The sequence below is a fragment of the Xenopus tropicalis genome, chromosome 6 (assembly GCF_000004195.4).
Source record: "Xenopus tropicalis strain Nigerian chromosome 6, UCB_Xtro_10.0, whole genome shotgun sequence".
NCBI classification, from domain to species: Eukaryota; Metazoa; Chordata; class Amphibia; order Anura; family Pipidae; genus Xenopus; species Xenopus tropicalis.
In genome coordinates, this window is record NC_030682.2 from 78,467,356 (window position 1) to 78,484,932 (window position 17,577).

The 17,577-nt window shown below is 34.7% G+C and overlaps 1 protein-coding gene across 2 annotated transcripts in view; it reads left to right on the top strand.

The window, feature by feature from the left end:
• slc6a3 (solute carrier family 6 (neurotransmitter transporter), member 3) overlaps positions 1-16,935 on the top strand; it is a 30,375-nt gene extending 13,440 nt beyond the window's left edge. For both annotated transcript variants that reach the window (XM_004915332.4, XM_002933128.5), the window contains exons 5-15: positions 2,027-2,165; positions 2,747-2,881; positions 4,864-4,967; positions 7,707-7,831; positions 8,602-8,714; positions 9,926-10,054; positions 10,707-10,806; positions 11,748-11,848; positions 12,230-12,397; positions 12,995-13,066; positions 15,834-16,935. In XM_004915332.4, coding sequence (XP_004915389.1) covers positions 2,027-2,165; positions 2,747-2,881; positions 4,864-4,967; positions 7,707-7,831; positions 8,602-8,714; positions 9,926-10,054; positions 10,707-10,806; positions 11,748-11,848; positions 12,230-12,397; positions 12,995-13,066; positions 15,834-15,857 — 1,210 coding nt within the window. In that variant the 3' untranslated portion in view covers positions 15,858-16,935. The remainder of the gene's footprint in view (positions 1-2,026; positions 2,166-2,746; positions 2,882-4,863; positions 4,968-7,706; positions 7,832-8,601; positions 8,715-9,925; positions 10,055-10,706; positions 10,807-11,747; positions 11,849-12,229; positions 12,398-12,994; positions 13,067-15,833) is intronic.
• The last annotated feature ends 642 nt before the right edge of the window (positions 16,936-17,577 follow it).

Genomic DNA, 17,577 nt, shown 5'->3' on the forward strand with positions numbered 1-17,577 from the left:
AAAAACTTATCACATGTTTAATCTTCTTTTATTTCAAGAAATTGTATCTGGCTCATGATTGGCAGTTATGCAGTTTCAATCAATAACATCTGATTTTACACTCTTACAGTTGATAAAACCACTAATATCTAAGGTATTTGTGAAACACCCAACAAGCACCACCTCCCACATTCAGATGTGCATTTTATGGAACAGCATGATGAGCAGGCCACACATGGTCCCTGTCCTTGCTGCCTGTCCTATGGCAGGCATAATGATGTGTGGGTCAGGAAAAATTCAACTTGCACCCAACCCTAACCCGCACCCAAACCTAGCCCTCAAAATGTTGCCTGGGTAGGACACACACCCAACCGGTAGCCGGGTCTTTCCATTTTGTACGCTACTTCTGTGCTCTCCTTAGGTTTCAAGACAGGGAAACTTTGGAGCAGAGGATTAGTGCACTTCCTGAGTCTGACCTGCACCCAAACTAAATCTACAATAGTCACCCAAAATTTCAACCCTAATCTGTTTAACCTAAGTAAAGGTAAACCTGGGGGTCATGCAGGTTGCGGGTCAAGCCACACATTGCTAGCAGGCGGTAAGGACAGAGCTCAACTGCTGCTTTCTTCATTTTCCTGCAGAAAGTAGCTTTCCCCAGGGTGCAAGTGCTTGTGCACCCCAGGGAAACATAATTAACCCATTTAATTTTGAAAACACAGTGCTTTCTTAACTTTTAGTTTGGTGTCTTCTCCTGCTTATTTGTAGGAATCGAAAGCATCAATCTTCTAGTGAAACTAAGGTAGTTATTTTCAACACCTGTTCTTTTATGCAGAGAAAGATGTTCTTTTGTTGTGCTAATGTTTTCCTGCAACAGATGTTGCCAGTGTCAGGGGGTTTTGATGTGTGGCTACAGCATGTTTACCATTATTCCTGATTTACAGAGGTGGGGATGTTCTTTTGAGGTTCAAATATTTTTTCTTTTATTTTTTTAGCTGAAATCTGTTTGGCTTTGATAGCCTCTTAATATGTTAGCTTTGTGGCCATATGTTTTGGTTGGGGGAAATAGGTACTAAAGATTATGCAGAAGAATACAAAGGAACTCAAACAAATGGGATACTAATAAAGAATAAGAGGACAAAGATCATTCATGAAAAACTGCCACACGGTGCTGCATGTTCTCAGGAATCCTTGATAGCACATAGCATTTATTTGCTTGTTGCTGCTGCATTAATATGATGTGTGCCAATATGAGCAGGCTGGGCTGTACATTGTTGCCCAGTGCAACTTTGCAGAAGAGCAAGGTGTTTGGCAAAAGTTTACCTTACATGAATAGCATCAGTAATCACACAAACCTGCATCCATTTTAGCACAATTACAACACTTGCAGTTGTGGTAATATATGGGCCTTCTAGAGGACAGCTGACCCATGTAACATTATTTTATGAATCGGACCCAAAGAACGGGAAAACACTGTTTTCATTTGCAATTGCATTTACATATAACTGTAATTGTATATAACTGTAAAACCATTAAATTGCACTGAAAATCTTGAATTAATATTAGAAACATTGTTAGAATTATATTTCTTTCAATATGCAAAAGCCTGTTTTTAGTTGAAGGACCCCTTAAGGCCACAATATTATCCAGTATGCACTTTGCTGAATCAAAATAATGTTTTAAAAAAGATTATTGACCAAACCATGTCGCTTAGGCTAGTGCATACTAAAAATATATGCTTATAAACAAGTCCAAAATTATGTAACTTCTGTTTGGTTCTAAAGATATATGGATTTAAAAGCACAATAAGATGTATCCCCAACATAACATACAGTAATTATGTTAAACATCACATAATAAAAATAACTTGTTTAAAACGATGAGCAGTATTTCTAGTTACTTTGTAGACGTCTCATATTATTTCTACATGTAACTAGTTAAAATAGACTTAAATATATTTGTATGTTTCTTTTGCTATGTAATTAGCAAATACGTATCAATTTTCCATTCTTACAGGCCTTGTTTTAAACTGTAATTTTATTATTTTTAGACGGGGTGTTCTGCATCTACATGAAAGCCAAGGGATCCACGATTTAGGCTCACCTCGCTGGAAACTGACATCTTGTCTTATTGTTGTGATCGTGTTTCTTTACTTCAGCTTATGGAAGGGAGTTAAAACATCTGGAAAAGTAAGATTAGTCTGCAGTAAGGAACCATTTTTAAGGTCTGGAAGTAGCTCATCCCAGTTTTCCTCCACCCACTGGTACCTTGTGACCCTAAGGCTGATGCCAGTCGAGGCATAGGGCGGATATTTTTGGCAAGCGGAAAAGCGCTTGCTGAAAATTCCGCCCTACGCCTCCTACATGTGCCTGCACCCGAATGAATGAGATACGCTCGGGTGCAGGCACATGTAGCCGATATACGCATGAAAATGCCAGATAATGCAAAGTCTGCCCTACGCCTTGTCTGGCATTAGCCTAAGTTCCATTGTAGATCTTCTCATTTGGCATCCTCACACTTGAGCAGATATTTCAATGTATGGCCACCTGCAAAGGCTGTTGCAAATGGCCATCGGTTCACCCCAACCTTATAAATATAGATTACATTTTTGGCTAACTATAGTGAAAACATTTTTTTTATTTTGCAGTCTATCCTTTTATCTAGTTTATTTTCACATTTAATTGTTCCTTGTATTACGTTGAATTAAATGTGATATTATTATTATTCCATACTTTGGTTGTAGATTTTAATTTGGTGCTTATGTTTCCAGGTAGTTTGGATAACAGCCACAATGCCTTATGTGGTCCTAACAGCACTTCTTCTTCGTGGTGTAACTCTTCCTGGAGCAATCGATGGCATTAAAGCATATCTCAGTGTAGACTTTTTAAGGCTTTGTGAAGCTTCAGTAAGTTAAATTACCAACGACTGCAGTTTTTGTTTATGTTCAGTTCTATCCAACCATTTCCCCAATGTTATTTAACGTTGTCCAAAAGCAGCTCTCGATCTTCTGATGTTGAGTGTAAGTGACATTGTTCATGCTCATTGTGCTCTTTGCTGCTGTTTTGGTGGTGGAAATAACCAAAACATTAGCAGAGAGTAAGGCTACATCTTTCATAAAAGCTACTGATACAGGGCTTATTACTCTCAATTCTGATTCAGAATGCACTTGTTGCCATGCAATATAAAACTGAAGTAATTACTAAGCAGCCTGATACAATGAATAAATGTGATGATATTAATATTATTATTATTATTATGAACATGTATCTATAAAGCACCAACATGTTCTACAGCGCTGTACAATAAATGAGTTTATACATTGGACATACAGAATAACATGAAAAGCAACCAATAACAGATACAAGGGGTGAAAAGGGCCCTGACTAAAAGAGCTTACAGTCTATAAGGAAAAGGGGTTGAGACATAAGGTGTGGGAATGGGCAAGATCAGCAAGTACAAGGTGAGAGTTGTAGCACAGGGTATTTGCAGCACACTGAAGTTATGTTAAACTAACATAAGCTTTTCTAAATAATCTTTTGAAGAAAGAAAGATTGAGAGAAAGTCGGACAGGCTGTGGGATTGAATTGCAGAAAAGGGGTGCAGCCCTTGCAAAGTCTTAAGTCTTCCCATTATACATTCCCATTTCAAGCCACCCCAAAGTCTTGTTAATGTAACAAGCTCAAAAAGCTGACTTATTTGTGCTACTTGGATTGAACTTGATGGACTCTGGTCTTTTTTCAACCCTATGTAACTATGTAACTTCAACAGAATTCAAGCTTAGAAACAAATTGTATTTTTCATGGTTAAGAGGATTTTAATTTGTTTAATAACAGGACCAACATAATAAATATACTGATATAACCTTACTAGAGACTATTTACAAATATGGGTATGAAATTATACCAATGCAGTAGTCTACAGCAACCAATTAGCTTGTAAAGTGTAATAATTAAAGAAGGCCTGTGATTGCTTGTTATGGTTTACCCCACTGCTACCTTTGTAAAGTTGGTCATTTATAGAAAAATATGTATGCCCAAAAGGGCAACCAAAACTTCCCATCAGCATGTGGATGAGGAAACCAGCTAATATTGAAGTGACAGTGAGTGAATCTTCCACCTTCATCTTTGCTTGAGATCCATTTGTTCAGCTCGGGGGGGGGGGGGGGGGGCAGTTTAAGTAAATTACATTTTTGTGCAAAACCTTCTATATAGATAACAACCCACCTGATAAATGAGGCCCCTGCAATCCCCCATATTATTAGCAAAGCATTCTGCTTTTGGTCACTGTCATTTAGAATGACAAAACAAACAGCTGTAAATAACTGGTTTTCTTAATGTTTGATACAGCAATATGTGTTCTCTGGGACTGCAAACTGCAGTTCAGATCAGTGATGCTTAATAACAATAACCTAAGTGTGTTGAACTTCTAAGGTGTTACAAACAATGCAGAAATGCTCTATTATTGCACAGGTCATTTAGGGGTAGATTTGCCATTGACAAAACAATAATTTTATCATATTAAGCATGTCTTCAAAGATTCACGGCAGCTTGAGGAAATATATTTAATGAAACCAAAGTAGCTACTGATCCTATTCTATTAATTTACAATGAAGTTAAACCAATATTTAATTTTCCATAAGAAAGAGTAACAGAGGGGCATAATTTCCTCTCATAGTCCTCACGACTTGACAACTCAAAGCAATAATCTGAGAAATTGGAATTGGGCACATCCATGCAACAGTAATTTGTGAAATTACCTTGCATTCAACATTATCTTTCATCTTTTTGCTTAATGAGTTTCCTGCAATTATCTCTAATAACAGCTCTCTCTCCCTCTCCCCCTCCTTTCACCATTCTTTGTTTTGTTGGTTCTGGGGTCTGTTTAAAGGTTTGGATTGATGCTGCAACGCAGATCTGCTTCTCGCTTGGTGTTGGGTTTGGTGTGCTAATTGCATTTTCCAGTTACAACAAGTTTACAAACAACTGCTATAGGTAAGCCATAAATACAAGGTGAGAAAAAGGCACAAAATTATGCTCATTGCCAGTTTTAAAGTTACCATTTATTTGTTGCATACTACTCATATTATGTAATAGAACACTATGTAAAATAATACAAATTGCAGTGTAAGTGATTGCACTGAATGTGATTATTGCTGTATCTGTGAGCCATGATGCTTTAGATGTGTATAAATAAAGTTTAAGATATAAAAGAGGCAGGATAAAATTCAGTTGTCAAGAAGTGTTCTGTTTAATAAGCCTTACGTTATAGGCATTATTAATACATGACTTGTATGTATGTGCTATACTACCTTAGAGATATTTTTTTACCTTTGTTCTGAAAAAATGGCACCAAATCAAAATAAAATTCAATAAACTTACTCCTATAAAAAGAAGCATAATCACACCACACCAATATACATTCACCACAACTAAATGAAAGTCATGAGTTGCTGCCCAGTATGCCATAGGCCTAAAGAAAAATTGACTTCTATAATTCTAAGCACTTTGCAATATACATTAAGATTTTGTAATTCTTTTAAAGTTATTTGTAAATGTAGTTGCCATTAAAATTTACCACTACCTCTGACTCCTCAAACAATGTTCCAAGCCAGCTGGAAATCTTTAACGTGTATTAGATAGTTGCTTAGAATTACATTTTTTTTCATTATACACAAAATACCAAAAACATGTTTTTGGGTGGAGAACCCCTTTACACAGAATAGTCCCTATAAAAACAAGATTATTCAATTAAATTAGAATATGATACCCTTTGATAATTCTGAAAATAAAAGGGATAAAATGTCACAGTGCGTATAAGTAGCAGTGTAGAGTTAGTGTAGCCTTTTTGCAGCACAGTGTATGCAATAGCTGAATTGCTTCTTTTAAACACTTGTATGTGTATGTGTATCGGTACACTGTCTTTCTTTGCAATTGGATCTTTGGATACCTCGTAGTTAACCTTTTAAAATTGATTTATGATGCCATATTAACTATTCTGGTCAAACATTACGGATATCTAAAAAAATGTGACCTACTCAATATAGACAGCATGAAATTATTATTGAACAAAGTAATAACAATATGTGCCTATATCCGTGCTTTGCCATAAAACTAAAACATTTAGACATTTGTAAAACAAATAATTCATTTTGTAAGGATTCTGACTAACCTGTCCTAGCTTGATCCCAGGTGGCTAGCGGTTGCAAAGTAAATTAATAATAAAGCTTCACCTTTAAGCAATCTCTGTTTCTTTGCTTTAGTGGTAGCTAGAATAAAGGTCAAGGTAGAAGAATTATGTTTACCTGCCTTTGGTCTGAAAATTTTATTTTCAGACAATGTATATTTTTAGCTGATGTATTAAGTCTAAATATTCCAAATGCTTTAATCACACAGATGTGACCAGTGTTTTGGTATTTATCTCCTTCCCATCAGGAAAAAATGTTCTGCTGGCAGATTGTATGTTCCTATATTCTCAGATACTGTTGATGTCAGAGACTAGGAAAAAGGTGTTGTTCTGAAATTTAAAAATCCCTAATCTGTATGTAGTGACACCTATGGAAAACATTATGTGCAAAGCTGTATTGAAATCTCTGCAGCTGCTTAGGTGTATTCATTTCAGTTTTCCATTTTGTGATGAGGTGGGTAAATAAATAATTAATTTAATACTAAGTTCACCAGTTCAATACAGCTCTGTACCATGCAGTTTTTATTAGGCTACTGTCACATGTGGCAGAGAAAACACCAATGTACTCTTAACCATGGCCTGGTCTTTAAGCTTTTTTATCAGTAATTGAAAGTCTAAGGGCTTTATTTATTAAAATTTGAGTTTGCAGAAAAAAAAACGCTGGCACCAAAAAAAAAAAATCCTGACAAAACGCAAATGACTTTTCTTTCTGGGGTGCACTTTTTCACAGAAAAAAACATTCATTTTCAATGAGGTTGGAAAACTCAAATGTTTTAATAAACTAGTAAAATAAATAAATTCATACATTTGTTAGAGAAAATTCCCATTGACTTCTGTACAACCTTACCAGCCTTCACTTGGTGAGTTTTTTTTTACTTTTTGCAGTTTTTTTCTTTAATAAATCCCGACTATTCAAGGTTTCAGAAAATACTTGTGCATTTTTTTCATGTCTGCATTTTTCCTCCATGTTTTTCTTGAATTGAGAAAAAAACACCACTTTGATTTTTAATAAATCAGCCCCTAAGAGGCATATTTATCAAACTTACCGTCTGTGGCTGGGTCTTTTGGTTACAGTGAAATCAAGTGATTCCGTATAATCACAGTTTTTCTGCACTTGCTAGAGAATATCTGAAAAAAGCAGGGTTTTTTCCCAATGGATTTTTGGCAAAAATAAAAGGTTTGACAGCTTTAGGGTGCTGTAATTAATTGTGTGCAGACAAAACCAAGTAAGTTCAGGAAATTACTTGTAAATGTAAAGCTGTATTTATTCAGCCCTTGTTTTCTGTTTATGACACTAGAAAAAGTGTAGCAGAAGTCAGTTTTCCTCCAGGTCATTTAAACATTTTCTTTTGCTAACCAAGTGTGAAGGAATAGGATACATTATTGTAGGGCATTCTTGGATCTCTAGTTTACACAGAAGAAAGTAGACTGTGAAAATGCAGGAAAAAAAGTGAAAAAAAAGAAAAAAATCAATGCAATGATACATTTAATTTCTGTTCATAACAACCATTATCTATAGCAATAGCTGTTGCTTTTCGTTTTTACAGAGATGCAATTATCACCACTTCTGTCAACTCCCTGACAAGTTTTTTCTCTGGCTTTGTCATTTTCTCATTTCTGGGATACATGGCACAAAAGCACAATGTGCCTATTGGTGATGTAGCAAAAGATGGTAAGTATTAGTAATGTGCAAATCAGAAAAAAAAAATTAAACTCAGCCAACTTAGACCTGCTTTTTAAAACTTTTACCCACTCATGCCCAAATTTTGTAGCCCTTCCTGTAACCAGACCCAATCCAAGCCCAATACAATGGATGGATAGGATGCACAGGTTAAAGGCTAAGGGCAAGAAACATGCATTTTTGTGCTGATCGCTGCCTCCTGTAGCTGCATTCAGGACAATGCTGTGTCTGTCAGCTAGACACAGGAGCATAAAGGATCTTTTCTCCAGTGGCTCACAAAACACAGGTGGAGAGTGGTGTACCCTACACTTAGTGAGTGCCCATGCCCTAGGGTTTCAGCAACACTGTGTGCATGATGGGTCGGCTGGGGTTAGGCACTTAGGTGTCCCCCCTCCCACTTCTGACTCCCCCTTTGACTTACAAGTCATTCATAAATGCACTCTGCATCCTATGCCAATCTTTTTATCTGGCACAAGGTGGGGAGTGCAGCCACATCTGGACATAAATGCTGTTTGAATAAGCACTGAGGAGCACACACTTTTTGCTAAATTAAGTCCATTGTTTAATAGCTAACTACTGAAAAAAAAATTCTGATGTTCAGCATTGAAATATTTTTCTGTTTTCCTTGCAGTACCCATCTTGGCCCCATTTACAATATAATTCAACCTGAATCTTTTGTATATCTTTTACAGATTGCAGTTTTATACATTTAAAAAGATTTTGGACAATTGTGATTTGTTTTTTTACATTTTATTTTACAGGACCTGGGCTAATATTTATTATATATCCTGAAGCTATTGCTACTCTTCCATTATCTTCAGTTTGGTCTGTTATATTTTTTATTATGCTTCTCACACTTGGGATTGACAGTGCAGTAAGTAACAAATTTTAATTTCATCTTTTATGTAATGTGATTATATACCAGTAATGCATATATGATATGGCACTTGTGTTTGCTACACAGTCACCTTTTCCAATTAATAATAAATGTATGAAGTACTAACATATTGATGCAAATGATGCTGGCTATCTGAAGGTGTTTTCTGCCGTTTATACTGTTATATACTGTAGGTGTTTACAATTAATGAAAGGAGTTTATATACATGTAAATATAAGGCACATTTAAAAAGTAGAACAGAAATAAAATGTTCTTTGCCACTTTTTAGTAAACCCATTGCAGTGTAAAAAAAAACCATTTGGTCAAAATGCTTTGAAGAGACTGCAAAGTCAAGACTTTTTTGTAAAAGAACTAGAAGACACTGGATATGTAGGTTTGTAAGCAATTTTATCAGCTATGCTACTTTTTAATAATGACCAGTATGGTATCCATTATTTGAAAACCCATTATCCAGTTTGTTCTAGATAGACTCCATTATGAGAAAATAATTCTAATTTTTAGAAATAAATCATTTTCTCTATAATAATAAAACAGTAGCTTGCACTTGATCCCAACTAAGCACCAAACCATACTAGTGGGAGAACAGTCCTTTTGGATTTATTTTAAATTATTTTTTAGTAGACTTAAGGTATGGAGAGCCAACAAACAAAAATGTGTGAGTGAGAATATTAAAAAAAAAATGCAGCAGTACAGTAGTAAAAATAAAATAGTGTATTAGGACATAAATAGCCTAGGGCATTTTGTGACATTTGGGGCACTAGATAAAATATATATATATAATTAATAGTAAGAAAAATGGTGGAAGGTGGAAATGATGTGAAAGGCAAATGGCACACAATAATGATGTTGGCATTTTTGTATGTTTATTCAGGAGCAAAAACACATAGGGTATTTTTCGTAGAAACAGAACACATTGAGAAGTTCTAGTGCAAACTGGCAACAGCTGGTGAGAATGCAAATCTCACCATGGCACTGTTCCAGGTATAACTTCACTCATTTCTAGTCATAAATTTAAAAAAAACATAAATGGGAATAAAAATTAGCATTTTACAATGTATCTTCTACAGCAGACATTTATAGCCTCATTTATTACCTTGTGAATATTGATAGTACATAGTAGACACCTTCAATGTTTTGTGCAACAGAAACAAGCTATTTCTAATGTAACTACTTTTTGTCATTTGCAGATGGGTGGAATGGAATCAGTCATCACTGGCCTCATTGATGAATTTAAATTTCTACGTAGACATCGGGAGCTGTTTACCCTTTTTATTGTTCTGTGCACCTTTTTCACATCATTATCCTGTGTAACCAATGTATGTTAGATTTGACATTTCTCACCTTTTTTCGATTTTTTTTATATGTAAAAGGTTTTAGGCTTGGACATGAGAAAATGTTTGCTCTTATTATTATATTTACATTGGAGTAGGAAACTGAATGTCTGTTTATTTGCTATAAGGTTATTGGCTTGGGCAAACTATACCCTTTACCTTCATAAGCTCAAATTTATTTTTTAAGGTCTCATTGTTAAAATCATGACTGTGACATTTTAGGCTAATGGCACACACTGAGTTTTTCCCATCAGTGAAGACCACCTGTCATTGCACTCATTACTGCATAAGTGCAATGACAGGTGGTCTTCACTGATGGGAAGAAAAGTGTGCCATTAGCCTAAAATGTCACAGTCATGGCTTCAGCCAGGGTATGCTTTTTTGCCCTGTGTGCACATTGGCAGGTGGAGGCTATTTTAGTAACTTCAGCAATAACAGGCAGTATGGAACAGCATATTATAGAATGTTATAGAATATTGTGATAAAATATTTTTGTAATGAATTGTAATGAAAATAAAAAGTCATTATTTCTGGGTAATTTTTTAGTAGCATTGTAATGCTGTAATTTAAATTAACTTTTGTTATTGTTGTTTTGCTTTGCTTAATAGTTACATCTTGATTTCTTCATTTGTGCTAGGGTGGAATTTATGTTTTCACATTACTGGACCATTTCGCAGCTGGCACATCTATACTTTTTGGAGTGCTCATAGAAGCAATAGGAATTGCGTGGTTTTATGGTAAGAATAGACTTTTCATTGTTTTTGTGTCAGTTCATCAAAGAAAAGCAGTATAAATAAACAACTGTAGAAAGTAATAGTAAACGTAATAGTATAGTACAAATGGGAGTTAAACTTTACTATAGACGTACATTTTTTTTCATGAAGTATGTCACTTAAACATTGGGATAGGCTAATTTACTAACACTGGGCAAATCTACAACACGGCAGTAACCCATTGCAACCAATCAGTGATATGCCTTGTTCAGCCAGCTGCAGGATATGGGTTATTATGACCTTCTCTAGCAGTTACCTTTCTACTCCTGCAGAGAGTAAGATTAAATTAGGATTCCTTAATATTTTGGTAAAGCACTAGAACTTCTGTCTTCTTGATGTGCTTTTATAGGTGTGTGAATTTGCTAAAATGTTAAGAACTGTGAAAAAATTGAGAATCCTTCAGTACTGGAAAGCGGATTTCCCTTTAAATGAGGATTTTATGAGAGTATTTAATATACTTACGAGAAACGTTGCAAGAAACAAGGCACATCTTTTCTAATACAGCCAATATTCAGGCATCAGTAGTTAAAATGCATTTATTGAGTGATACCATATAAAGACACAATACTCTGGAAAGAATCCACTCCACGCAATACAGTTTTCAGTTAAGTTCCTAGTCCACCACTGCTGTTAGTTTAAATTGATTGTATATGATTAGCAGTCCGTTATATGTCACAGCATATACAGTATATTTATAATCTTTGAATCTCTATGTGCTGATTTATTATTAATCATTTGTCAGGACTGGCTTTGTTTGATGCAAAAAAGCAAGAGTAAATAGATTATTTTGCTCACTCTTTTTAATTACTTTTTTCCCCCACCATTAATAATAAATCAGCACCTGAGCCTTAGCCTAGTTATCATAGTTACATTTTAGGTGTTAAATATATTGTTTGCTTTTTTAGGTGTTGGGAGGTTCAGTGATGACATTGAGGAAATGATTGGAAAAAGACCAGGGCTGTATTGGAGGTTGTGCTGGAAGTTTGTTAGTCCTTGCTTTCTCTTGGTAAATATCTGCTATGAACTTTCTTCTCTATCCTCCATTATGTTTGGATATATTTCAATTTAGCTCTCCAGAATCATAAATCAGTTATTCGGCATACTTCCAACTGTTCACAAATGTGCTACAGGGTTTTGCACCACAACAAAGAGCACTAAGGGCTAAACTGCACAGATTGTTATCAGATTTTAGGGGTCATCTGTAGGATCTTACAAAATCTGATCCCCACAGCTGAAATTTTGAGCTAAACTGCAAGGAAGATTTTGTAGGATGGCGTTTGGTTGATAGAGCACATTAATTCATTTTAAACATTAATATTATTTTAAATATAAAATAAACTTTATAGGAAATGATGTTGAACATTATTTTTGTAATTTTCTCTTTCAGTTTGTAGTTGTAGTAAGTATAGTAACTTACAGATCTCCAAAGTATGGAAACTACACATTCCCTGAATGGGCAAATGTTATTGGTTGGCTGGTTGCCATTTCATCTATGGCCATGGTGCCCCTTTATGCCATCTATAAATTTTCTAGCCTTCATGGATCCTTTCGTGAGGTATGTAGGTTGCTGTTCATAAAATTATCACTCATCACCAAATGTTTCCTTATTAATGTATTCAGATTTTCATCTCAGTGTCCTATTTTTAATATAAAATGATATCTAAAAACTTATTACTGATTAATGAGCTTTAAAAAAAACACCAAAATGTTCTGACAGTATGTTGGGATTATCCTCTTAGTTAACCAAAAAAAATGTACAGGTATGGGATCTGTAATTTTGAGAGATGGAGTTTTACAGATGAATATATAAAGGTTTTTTTTTACAGAATTTGGATCACCAAGCTTAAGGCTACTAAAAAATGAATATTTATAAAAAAAAACAAAATAGAATTGTTTTCCTACCATCGCAGATTTATACAATTTAGTTACCATCAAGTGCAATGAATTGTGTTATGACAGACAATGAAATCACTCAGAAAATAAGAATATGCAATGGCATTCACAGACTCCCCAGTTTCTGAACTTTCTGGATAATAGGTTTCTGAATAAAAAATTCCATACCATCATATATTGAATAATTTGCAGCATCTCTACCCTACTTATTTGTTAAACATTCAGTCACTAACCATTATATTACATTTTTACACTGCAGAAAATTGCTTATGCTATAACACCTGAAAAAGAATATGAACTCATTGAAAGTGGAAAAATTCGTCAGTTTACTGTAAGTTGTTTTGCACACATACAGTAGTGTATCAAAAAATTTTGCACCCATGCATGGTATACAATTTTATTTGTTGAATGATGCAGAATAAGTTACACTTTAACTGCTATTGTTGATCTTGAATTTATGTTTGTTTGTCTGTTTTATCAGTCATTCTATAACAAATAAGTATTATATGCTATACAAATTTATTACATGATAATTGACTAGCATTTCTGTTTGCCCCCTTTACTGGAAAAAATACTAGTATAGCTATATTTTTTCAACCCTCTTTCTCATTAATAACTTCAAGAATACTTTTTATTCCAGGTGGCAGCCCACTAGCCTTACAGCATCAGACTAGTGATAAAAATGAATATCCAGCCAACAAGGCTCAAGTTTATTAAATTTACTAATAATATGGCCTTAAACAGAATCTTAATAAAACATTAAAACTCATCACACTTTCAGCTACTTCAACTGAAGTTGTAGGATCCTTTAAATGAGAATAGATATAGCCCCTGATGCTAAAAAATGAAAACTTCAGCAATAAGAATATTTTCCTCATTGCTGAGGGTGCAGTGCATTAGGGGAACTGTTGTTCCTGACCTACACATGAGAAGACTTAGTGAGTGCAGCTCAGATATTTTGGTAAAAATATCAGGCTTCAAATTTGCATAAATATAAGTTGCTGATGTTCAAAATATCTGTCCATTGTTTTGCTTTGTTGAATAGAAACATCTTTATTCAGTACAAAAGCAACTGCAGGCTACTAGAATGATAATAAATTTGGTCCTCTTCCATGAAAAAGAGCAACTGCGGGTTAAATGTATGATACTAAGGTTAGTCCACAGGCTCAGTACAGTTACATGATATACTCAGTATCAGCCCAAACAAATAGTACAGCAGAAATCAAGAAGAGCTGTGGCTCTAAGCAGCGGCTGGAATGGCATCCACCTGTCATTACACACAGGGCAGATTTTAGCCAGAAAAAGGCAGCAGAGAAAACTCTTTGTCTGACATTTCTGAGCATTTCTGTCCATTCAGTTTTGATTGCAGCTTTAGCCCTAGACAGCAAGCATTTTACGTCTTGTGTCATTAGAGGCCAACATATTCATTTAACTCCAGCAGCTGGCTTAGCACCCATCATAGGTACCATGATAAAAGCCAATTTAGCAACATACAGTAACTTTTCTACTATCAGTTGTCAGATAAACAATTTTATTTTTGGGTTGCGGTCCTCTTCAACAGTGTTTACCTGTTTGCATATGTTGTTCCCTCACTAGGAAAAAACATAGCCACCAATACAGAAAAATCTAGCACACTGCAATATATAGTTATGCAATATATGCAAACCCTTGTAGAGTGTTTTGTATTACTCAGTACATTTTCCAAACAATTTTCATTATAATGCTCTTATGTATGGTAAATTTTAAATAATTGCTCATTTTGCTTTAAGATTTAAGAAAAACATAAAGAAGAGACATAAAATAAGAATTACTTGTAGTCACATAATCAAGAGGACATAGCAAAATCTCAGTTTTTTTTACCTTATATTTGTCACTTTGCGTTGCTGGGATATTCTCATCCCAGTCAGTAATGACATACTTAAGCCTGCTAATTAAAGTTTAGATATATCATTAAAGCCTTCTACTGCCGGCCACACGTTTAATCACAACATCTACCCTGTTATTGGCTTAGCTGAAATAATTTTACATGTGGAAACCTATTTAGAATGAATTTACTGTTCAACTGGTCTAATGTTTGCATTTTTGTTTTTTGCTAGTTAATACAGCATTATATATATATATATATATATATATATATATATATATATACACACACATACGCACACATAAATTCATACCTCAAAGTGTAGATAGAAAAAAAAATTACACCTGTGAGTCCATCAAGTTCACCATTTTCTAAGGCCTCTGTTCTGGTCCACTTCACTAATCATTTTACTATCCACATTCCACAGTTAAAATGATACTTATTTTTAACTTAGATTAAAAATGTTTAACTGCCATAACTTCTATAACTTCCATAACCTGATGATTAAGAAACCCTATATGATGGAATGATCTTTACTTCAGCCACAGTGAATACTCCTTTTTCACCTGCACAACCCCCTCTGGAATAAAACTTAGTTAGAGAAATTTGTTTTTAAACCTGTATATGTCTCTGCAACACTCCTGAAAGAAATGCATTGTCTGAAAGGTTCAATTAATCTTCCAATGACTTTTATCAACTGGTTTTGAATCCCATACTAATGCTGGAGTCTACTCCAGGTTTTGACAAATACAGAATAATACTTGTACCCCTTAAATTCATTTGCTTCTTATTTTAATATACTTAGCGACTAAAACTCATGCCTGGGACTATACACTTTAGGCTAAACTCTTCTTAACTTGAGGCTAAGCTGCCTGTAGATTTTCATAGTCCTGTCTGCTTAGTTTTATGAGATACAACCTTCAAGGTACCCCTGCTGGTCACCTGTCTGACTATGATTATCTCCCTGTCAAGCAATTGTGAGCTGCTTTAACTGATACGTAAAAAAGCCTAAACTACTTGTCTATATTATCCCTGATCCTTTAAAAATTTACAATTTTGTTCATTTGTCTAACTTTTTGGCAATCTCATGAACATAAGTCTTGGTGGTACCCGGAGGGCTGAGGGCTCCTTCAGAAGGTGCTGTTATAAGTGGCAGATGCATATTTTCCCTTATAACTTAAAAGCTATTCTTCAAAAACAATTGCAATTAAGGCATTTGTATTTTTCTTTTAAGCTCCACCACTGGCTAAAAGTATAAAATGCTATATATGGTGTGACAGAAGAACATGGTTGAAGTAGAAGAGTCGCCTAGAAAGAATTGAGGAAAGATAAAGTTTTTGAAGACACTATGGGATGATGTTTGCTGCTGTGAAGAGAAGATGGAATGTTCACATGGTTCTGGGTTAAGAGATAGGTATCGTGCCCATCGTGTTTTGGTGAACGTAGTTTACTCGGTTATTTTGGTACACTACTCTAGTTTTCTCAACCTGAGCACCCAGCTTTTTATGGGTAAATACAAATATAATCTATGATAATGAGCTAAACCTTGCACAGTAACAATGTATGATGACTGTTAACATAATCATATTGCTCCAAAACAGTGTTATTTTTTCACAAAATCAATTAATACTAAAACTTTTAAGATATTACACATATAGAAAAGCTATAACTGAGCAAACTGGAGCATATGTAGATGAACAAACGTTTTAAAATATGACATTTAAGTATAGTGATATAGAATCGCTTAACAACTAGTTATGGTAACTGGCTGAAAGCTGATGTATTAACTTCATGTGGTAAAGTTCCATTGTTGTTTTCAAGCTGTGTGTTTTCTTGTGTACTGTATGTAAATCCTGCATATCAAAAATGCCATTAACAGTGTCTTTCCAATCAAAAAATCCTTCATGTAGAGCAAATAATGATTTTATTATATCTTTAATATTAAATAACAGCATTTTAGGGTATCACTAAAACACTAGATCATTCATGTTTAAAAAGTAATCTGTATGAATTAAAAAGCACTGTAAAATAAATATTACACAATAAAAATTACACTAAAAAGTAAAAACTTTACCCAAATGTTATGCTTCCTTAATATAACATGATTACCAGATGTTTCTTTTTCAATACTCAGTTTTATCCTAAACTTCATAAAAAAATATTTATTGCATAAAGCTATAAAATGAACTTGGACATTGCACACAATCAAGCTATGATGCATATATAAAAAATGACAGTGGATACTGACAGGATTCTGTAAATTCTGCATTGCCATTCCCAGGACCTGATATTCTGAAGATGGCAACCTGAAAATAAAACCCTTGATTTATACATGATTAAATGTAAGTGTTTTATTTGCCTTGTCATTTTTTCTTGCCTCATTAATTTGTTGACAAAGCCTTTATAATGCAAACAGGAGAGCCATAGTGTGCATGTATTGTGCTGACTGGACAAGTAGCTTGAAAGTTGCTAGACCACAAGAAACAGGTAAGTCAAACAGCTGTCAGAAGAAGGGGGTTAAAGGGATACTGTCATGATTTTTATATTGTACTTTTACAATTTTACAATTTTTTTCTTGAACCAACAAATGTATTGTTTAGGCAGTAATCTTGTGCCTGATTCTGAGCTTTCAGAAAGAGCCAGTGCTACACAATAGAACTGCTTTCAGGTAACCTTTTGTTTCTCCTACTCCCATGTAACTGGAGGAGTCAGAAGCCAGACTTGGATTTCTTACTATAGAGTGCTATTCTGATATCTACTGGGAGCTGCCATCTTGCTACCTTCCCATTGTTCTGCTGATTGGCTGCTGGGGGGAAAGGGAGAGGGGTGATATCACTTCAACTTGCTCAGCAGTAAAGTGTGACTGAAGTTTATCAGAGAAAAGGTCACATGGCTGTGGCACCCTAAAGAATATGTCTAGCCCCATGTGAAATTTCAAAATTAAATATAAAAAAATCTGTTTGTGTTTTTGAAAAACG